This window comes from Zea mays, chromosome 7 (genome assembly GCF_902167145.1).
Source record: "Zea mays cultivar B73 chromosome 7, Zm-B73-REFERENCE-NAM-5.0, whole genome shotgun sequence".
In the NCBI taxonomy this organism is placed as follows: Eukaryota; Viridiplantae; Streptophyta; class Magnoliopsida; order Poales; family Poaceae; genus Zea; species Zea mays.
The window spans coordinates 143,388,887-143,397,111 of record NC_050102.1 but is presented as its reverse complement, the minus strand read 5'-3'; the positions used below and the strand labels follow the sequence as shown (position 1 = coordinate 143,397,111).

The window sequence follows — 8,225 nt, the reverse complement described above, 5'->3', positions numbered from 1 at the left end:
AGAAACGAACGTAGAGCCAAACCCGGGGCTTTAAATGTAGAGTGCCAATACGACAACACAGCGCTTCTTGCCTTTTTTTTCCCCTTACCACAGGTGGTTTTGATCGGGGGTGAAGCGGATGGTAATTACATAACCACAGGAAACGAAACCAGGTGATAATTACAGAAGCTGCAGAAAACAGATGGCACTCCGACCTCGCTTCAAGGCAAGCAAACAAGCTCGCGCAACAGCAAATCTCGCGTCAATCAACCAAGCGGTGAGAAAATTGGGGGAATTTATTTCCGCAAACCCACTATCTGCAGACTACACCTTAGCCAAAGGGCACGAGAAACAACCTACTACTTCCGCGATACTGGCCAGGGCTCACATGCTAATATGTACAGCATTCTTCCAGGAAGGGCTCAGCAAGCCGCTTGATAATGATAGTAATCCACCTTCGCAGTGAATACTCTGCACATGGAAGGTAATAGAGAATAAGGTCAGTCCAACGTTGCAGCACCGTGCTGTGGTTAGCGAGCACCAAGCAGGTGTCCACATTTTTTTTCAAGCAGAAAGACATGTTTGGCGTATTTCTTATATGTTGAGACCCTGCGGTTGGTATGTTTGCAGAATCCAAGGGAATGATGGACTGCATCTTGAAAAAATTGCAAAGCTATGTTCCAAATACGAAAACACAATTATGAATGCCTTCTGTCATGACCAATGAAAACTTTCAAGAAACTCATACACCCCAGCCTGAATTGTTTCTCTCACATAGGAATGGCAGTTCCGTATCTATTTTGCATTTCCCCCCCTTAAAAATAGGATTATTCAACTTTGCTTTACTTTTTATATTATATCATGAATTCATGATCAATGAACATAGGCAGTAGCTTCCTGTGTGCTGCAGGTGCACATATGTAAAAAAACTGTGAGGTTATAACATCACAGGTAGTGCAAACTCACCCTATGTTTTGCTAACCGATCCAGCAGCTGCTGACAATGGCTGACGATCTTCCAACAATGTTTGAGCTGAAGGAAGAGAAGAAAGGCTCATTCTGGCAGCTCCCTTGTCTTGCTGATCTTCTATCTCCTTACCGTCTGAACCTGTTCTCCCCCTAGAAGGTATAGAAAAACTGCGGGATATGGATCCAGGCGGTGGAGTTGGTAAAGGTGAAGCAGTACTGGGAAGCATTTGTCTTGCCCTAAAATGGTCTTGAACTTTGGGTGTCAGAGATGCAGGATTTGCTACCAATGGGGCCGAGTGGGCAACCAAACTGGGAAATGTTGTGTTTTTTGATGTATTAACAGGCGGTCGAGGAAGCTCATGAAGCTCCTTGATCTTCGGTGAGGAAATGGGTGGCGGCGAGTTGCCGGGGGATACTCTCATGTGCACTGGCTGATGTGCAGAGCTATGCCTGGGTGCTGCAGAAATAACATCATTGTTCTCTGTTGGCCGTGGTCTAGAAGCTATTGGGCCAGAAAATGACCCTCTTTTCACTTTGTTGTTGTCGAGAGTCTTCAGGTCATAATAGCCAGGTAAAGCGAGATCACCCACTGGGAGTACTTTCCTTGTTTCTGCTGTATTGGTATTGCTCTCTTTCAGCACAGACTGTACATTAGACAATCTTGCAGGACTAGGTAGTTTATTGTCTCTCAAATCTCTTATGTCTGCAGAAGGGTGGAGTGGAGATGAATGGAAGGCACCTTTGCTCTCGAGAGGTCCAGAAATAGGATTTCCTGATGCTATCTGAGAAGTAGCTCGAACATCATTTGGGGTAGGCAAAACATAAGTATTTAACTTCCTTGTCGCAGAACGCCGCAAATCTTTTATTCTCTCTTCTGTATTGACCTTTTTCCCAGGAAAAAGCGGTGCTGACTGACTTTCAATTCTCTGTCTTTCATGTGGAACAGAAGAATAATCTTCTTTGCTGCTGTTAAAAAAATCCTGCAGAAATCATAATGTCAGATAAGAAAGTCAACGGTAAAGAAAAAAGGTTAAAAATACACACTTATGTCAGCTTCATTTTGAACCTTCCCATGCACTATTATATCCATTAGCTAAGGATGATTAATAAATAACTGAGTCTAATGCTGTGCTCACGACATTTGTCATAAACATATACAGCATATGAGCATGAAAAGATATAACAGTGCTACACTAGAACCAAGTAAAGACTAAAGAAGATCATGTTGGCAACTTGGCACGGTCATTGCTGGCAGTCTGGCACTGCACATCAAGCAATGTTCTAGAATATCATTCAGTAGGATATTTGACCACAATTTAATAACAAGCTATGTTAGTACCTCTGTATGATTCCTAGAAGCGATACCAGATTTCTCAGTTTCCTTATTTTCTCCATAATCAAAAGACAACTCTCCATCATGACTGTCGTTGTACTCGTCATCATTCTCATCCTCAACAACATAATCCTCTTCCTCAAGTGCGCTAAACTGATGATCAATGTGTTGCTGCTCAGCAGCGAGCCTAACATGTGGCTCTACAGCCTCAAGGGACTTGACCCCCTTTCTGAACAAATTTAGCTGGTTCACATGATACAATTATGTTTCACCGAATTAGTTTCCAGATAGGTTGACAAAGAAGAAAAGAAGAGAATTTCTAAGCGACCAGATGTGCACCTGTGCAGCATGATGCCGAGCAGCTTGTGTGAAAAGACTTCGGAACTGTCCTTGCTTCAATGACTTCAACCGGAATAGGAAAAGAGTCGCTTCCTCTTGATAATCTTCCTGAGCTTGTTTCAATTGTTCTGATGCTACATTATCACCTTTAGCATTCTTAGATCTTCCCTTTTCTTTCTGAGCATTTAGCATGAATTCGTACAATTCTCTGAAAGGAGTATTGGAACTTCAAAATTCACGTGAACAAAAAAAATGGGTGAATTATGTACAAATATCATACCTTTTTTCATCACATTGGCGCTTCATTTCCTGCAACAGGAAATACACTACTAATCACACATAGTTGTCTGATGGGCATAGAACTAAAGCTCTTAAAAATGAATACTTTTAACTCAAGAGACAGACATCGACCATCAACATACATAAATAAACTAGTTGCAAATTAGAAAATTGATTGTGCCTATCAAGCAAGACCATGATTGCTTGGCAGGTCTTTTGAACCTTGGTACTGTAAGTATACTGGAAAGTGTGAGCCAGTTTGTAAATACAAATCAGTATTACGTTTGTGAAAGATTATTTTATAGTCCAAGGACCATGGTACAGATATGAGCATTTGACCACATAAAGCACATATTAATACATGGTTTTGCAAGTAAACATCGCTCAAACTACTATCTATCTCCATTCTTGAGTAAACAGGGAGCTAATTTCTATTATATGCTTAAAAGGCCACAGGTAGCAGTGGTGGACCAGGATTTGAACCCAGGGTATGTGTCATGGGCATCATAGGGAGCGGTCACTCATGTGGGGTCGCACCTATGTGCGCCAAAAGCGAGAGGCCGCAGGGGACGCTGGCAGCAGCGCGCGCAAGGAAGGCACGGGCGCTGGCAGCAGCGCGCGCAAGGAAGGCATGGCAAAGGAAAGCGCGCACAAGGAAGGCATGACAAAGGAAAGCGCGCACAAGGAAGGCATGTCAAAGGAAAGCGCGCGCAAGGAAGGCATGGCAAAGGAAAGTGACTAATTTGGTGGCTAAATTGATAGACCTAAATTGTAGGGAGATAATTCCAATTAGTCACTTGCCTAATTAGTGGTTGCCTAGTTGGTCAACCGGTGGCCTATATATAGGCCTGTACGCAGGAGACAAAGGGAGGAAGAAATATATTATCAAACCAATCTCTCTCTCTCCCTTGCAATGACCCTCTCAAGTGCCTAGGGCTGCTACCCTAGAACCAAGCCTGCGGCAGAGGGGTATAACCTCGCCGGAGAAGACAGTTATCCCCATGGACCGAAGGTCCATGACACCTGGTATCAGCTTCAGGTTATCCTCACCACCACCAGCCGCCCATCCCTCACCACCACCAGCCGCCGCGCCATCAGCCGCCGCAACGCCCTCCCACCCGCCCTCTCCAACTCTAGATGCATTCACTCGGCTCAAAGAGAGTTTTGGCCGCTTCGCAGAGCAGTGGGATCAGTTCGTTGTGATGTTCCACCGCTACAAGGAGAAGACAGAGAAGGAACTCCAAGCAGCGGTGCGGCTTCAGACGGCAGCGCGAGGGTTCCTGGCACGCCGCCAGGTACAGTCCCTTCGTGGGGAGAAGCACCTTGCTGTGGCCTCCAGGGCCACCCCATGGCCGTCATCACATGAGCAGGCCGTGGTGCGCCTGCAAGCCGCAGTGCGCGGCTTCCTTGTTAGGCGGGCGGTGCAGAAGCTGCACTTGCTGATCAGCTCATCGCTGCACCAACTCGCAGCCTGCGCGCCCAACCACCAGGTCTCGTCTATACTTTTTGAACCCCCTGCAGAAGTCGAGATCTGGGTATGCAGCCCCCCTGCACGGCCAAAGAGGGTCGTCTCCTTCATTCGGGCACCTGCCTTGGTGCTGGACAGACCCAACATAAGAACAGGCTGGTTCCTCCACCTTTCATCCAACGTGAAGGCCGCAGTTCAGCTCTTTCCTTGGGATCCAGGAGGACATAGCTGCAGTTCAAATTTATATTTTAGTTCCACAATTATTTTGTATTTTCGTCTTAAATAATAAAGGTAAGCCGAGATGTAAAAGGCTTAACCTTAAGTCGTGTCAGGTAAGTCTATGGCAGCTCGAGGACGAGCTGGTCCTCAAGGGAGGGGGAGATGTCATGGGCATCATAGGGAGCGGTCACTCATGTGGGGTCGCACCTATGTGCGCCAAAAGCGAGAGGCCGCAGGGGACGCTGGCAGCAGCGCGCGCAAGGAAGGCACGGGCGCTGGCAGCAGCGCGCGCAAGGAAGGCATGGCAAAGGAAAGCGCGCACAAGGAAGGCATGACAAAGGAAAGCGCGCACAAGGAAGGCATGTCAAAGGAAAGCGCGCGCAAGGAAGGCATGGCAAAGGAAAGTGACTAATTTGGTGGCTAAATTGATAGACCTAAATTGTAGGGAGATAATTCCAATTAGTCACTTGCCTAATTAGTGGTTGCCTAGTTGGTCAACCGGTGGCCTATATATAGGCCTGTACGCAGGAGACAAAGGGAGGAAGAAATATATTATCAAACCAATCTCTCTCTCTACCAATGACTCTCAAGCGCCTAGGGCTGCTACCCTAGAACCAAGCCTGCGGCAGAGGGGTATAACCTCGCCGGAGAAGACAGCTATCCCCATGGACCGAAGGTCCATGACAGTATGCCTAGTAACATGGTATAATATAATCCAAGAGGGGTAAAAGGAGACTTGAAAGGATAGAATATACTCAAAGATTTAGCATTGAATAGGAGTGCATGGAAAACAGCTATCCATATGACTAAACCTTGACCTGTGGTTTCTATTGGGTTTCAACTCTAGCCTACCCCAATCCCTAACTTGCTTGGAACAAAAGTTTTGTTGTTGTTATTGTATAATATAATCCAAGAAATAATCTAGACCTATGGATACCAAGATCAAACAATCTGGAGACTGAAGTACTTAAGGCAATTGGATTTTTTTAGTTTGGACTTTCTAAATTATACTAGTACTAATGATTTTGGCTAAAATCTAGGGAAGTCCTGGGCATACCAGGACTAGGGCCGGGTCCGCCCATGGCAGGCAAGATGAAAAGGTGCTGAAAATAATAAACTTGATAAAGTGCATAGACCCAAACAATAAGAAAAAAGAAAATATAAGCCTGTACACAGTGCCTAGATGCACCAGCATGAGAGATCATACCTCCACGGTTTGAAGCTCATTAAGAAGCGACAGTGATGGAGTGGTGATCGTATTAAGAACATGCACACGCTACAAAAAAAAGGTAGTTGTATGAATCAGCAGCAGAAATTTATAGCATATCCATTATCAAGTTAAACAAAGAAGCAATTAGAAACTTACATAACTATCTACAAGTTTCCGAAGTTCAAATTGTGATTTCCCAAGCAACAGCAAAACTTTATCTGGGAGATAAGTTATATGTAAGAAATAAATAGAAAATTGAGCAACAACCAAGACGCGTTCAAAAAACATTAGGAGGGGACATAATTCACATGTTCGTTATATCTCTGTCTTTTTTCCTGAGACAGTCTACTGACCATAAGTGAAGATGTGTAGTGCTCTTTTTTTGTTAACTCACTCTCATCCTCCTTGAAGATCCTAACTGCAGCTACATGAGGTTATTTAACTTAGGTTTTGTAGCATGTCTTTTTTTCCTTTTTGTGACAATCACAAGAGGGCTAACAGCACATCCAAACACAAACGCCTTTCCTAGAGTAATTGCACCACTTTACAAACGGACTGGAAATTTATACAAGAGACTCCAAAACTTATATAGATTTGAGACCCCATACATGCATTGGTATCAGACTTTCTGAATATCAACTTAACAGCTTTGAAACCCTCAGGATAATGAGATAATGACAATAATCTCTCAGAATCTAGAATAAACATTATGACGATGCGCGTGCATTGCCATCAATTACCAAAACAATCATGTTCACAAACAAAAAATAAGACATTAGACATGACATAATTACCATTGATTCCATCTTTATTTGGTGTAATTCTTTTAAGCAAACAAGCCCCCATGTCTTGAAGTGCTTCAGAGAACTCTGCATATAACACCATTTATATGTTAATATTTCACAAATACAGATGAACTGAGGTTACACAATGCTGGTTAGGTGAAATCAAGGTGCTTAAGATCCTGCTTGATTAAATAAATCATTGGGAGAAACAGGCTCTGAATATGTTCAGCGTGATCCTTAGAGAGACAATGGTTATTAATATTCAAAAAGTGATGTGCGAACCTAAGTAATAAACACAAAAGAAAACATAGCCAATAAGAGTCTCGAGGTTGGGGGTGGGGGCCTTTTAGACATGAAAATTACCGTATGCACTATTTGCAATTGCTGCAGCAACAGAAAGCAAGTTATCGTAACAGCTCCTCATATCTGTCATATCCTGTCACAGAAAGCAACTACTCAGAACAAAACTAGCAGGAAGCAGACCCATAATTTAAAAACAAGAGAAGTTTTAACATCATCCATTAATGTATTCTGATGAAGCTATACAGCTGATAAACAGAAGTATCAGTTTATCGTCGTTTTTGTTATTCAGGACACCCACACAAAATAGTTCAATTTCGAACAACTGAGGAGTTCTGAAAAAACTGGTTGGGAATGGGCACCCATTTGTCAGACCCCCCAAATCGACACCTTCATTTACTGCAAGGAATTCAGAAGCGTCGTGAGTTCTGCTGGCTGCCACACTAGGCTAGTGCAAAGAGACCTGCCAAACGCTCAAATGTATCTCGCGCCAAGGCGACACCACAAACCATCAATGCACGCTAATCACTCGATTACCACCTCACTGAACAACAGGAGAAAATGCATCTCATCGAAAAACAAAGCAGACATGACTCATTGACTCTGCCAATTAAGTAACCACCACTAGCAGATCAAAGGAAAATCTCGCAAGACTAGGCTAGGCTAAAGCAAATGTGAGCGGACAATTCCCGCCGCACCGTGGAATCCCAATGGTGTCCAGCCATGTGTTGTGAAATTGAGCAGAGATCCGGACACTTAGAGTTTCTACGCAGTCCCCATGGCGACCATGCTCCAGACTCTCACACACCAACCGCCGAACTATGACCGGGCCATCAAAAACCGATCGCGCGGAGTTGCGGCCTGCTGCGAAAACCAAAAGCGGGACCGTAGCTGCCCCCCCCCCCCCCCCCCCCCCCCCACCACCACAACAAGGCGCCGGCCGCGAGATCTCCACAGACGCAACCGACCGACCCGCCCACCCGGCTCGCACGCGCACCCACGAAGCGGAAGGGAGATGCAAGGCCCACGCACCTGGGCAGCAGCGAGGAGCTCCTCCGCCGCCGTGGTGGAGTGGCCGCGGCCGCGGTCCCGGTCCACCCGCTGCTCGTGGCGCTGCAGCGCGAAGCCCCGCAGCTTCCGCAGCGACGACTTCATGTCCGCGCCCCCGCGAACCCGAGTCGGGGCGGGCGCCCCCGCGAACCCGAGATCGCCCGCGGCTGGCCGGCGGTGTGCTCGCGGAAACCCTAGCTGCTAGCCCCGCACACTCCCACTGGCGAGCGGGAGCGGGAGAGGGAGGGAGCGAGGGCGAGTGGGGAAATGGAGAATTCTTTTTCCCTGCTTTTCG

At 45.8% G+C, this 8,225-nt stretch overlaps 1 protein-coding gene across 1 annotated transcript; it reads right to left on the bottom strand.

Moving 5' to 3' along the window:
• Positions 1 to 273: 273 nt before the first annotated feature.
• LOC100501373 (hydroxyproline-rich glycoprotein family protein) lies at positions 274 to 8,225 on the bottom strand. Its single transcript, NM_001196112.2, has 10 exons — positions 7,913 to 8,225; positions 6,944 to 7,016; positions 6,590 to 6,664; positions 5,952 to 6,013; positions 5,793 to 5,861; positions 2,900 to 2,928; positions 2,620 to 2,827; positions 2,287 to 2,523; positions 946 to 1,927; positions 274 to 450 (listed from the first exon to the last, which is right to left on the bottom strand). Exons 1-9 carry the CDS (start codon positions 8,033 to 8,035, stop codon positions 947 to 949), a joined length of 1,857 nt encoding a protein of 618 aa, NP_001183041.2. The 5' UTR covers positions 8,036 to 8,225; the 3' UTR covers positions 274 to 450; position 946.

Coding starts and splice junctions, on each gene's coding strand:
- LOC100501373 (NM_001196112.2), bottom strand. CDS start 8,035: ATGAAGTCGTCGCTGCGGAAGCTGCGGGGCTTCGCGCTGCAGCGCCAC. Junction 7,017..7,912: donor AGCTCCTCGCTGCTGCCCAG/GTGCGTGGGCCT, acceptor TTTCTGTGACAG/GATATGACAGATATGAGGAG. Junction 6,014..6,589: donor AAATAAAGATGGAATCAATG/GTAATTATGTCA, acceptor CTTATCTCCCAG/ATAAAGTTTTGCTGTTGCTT.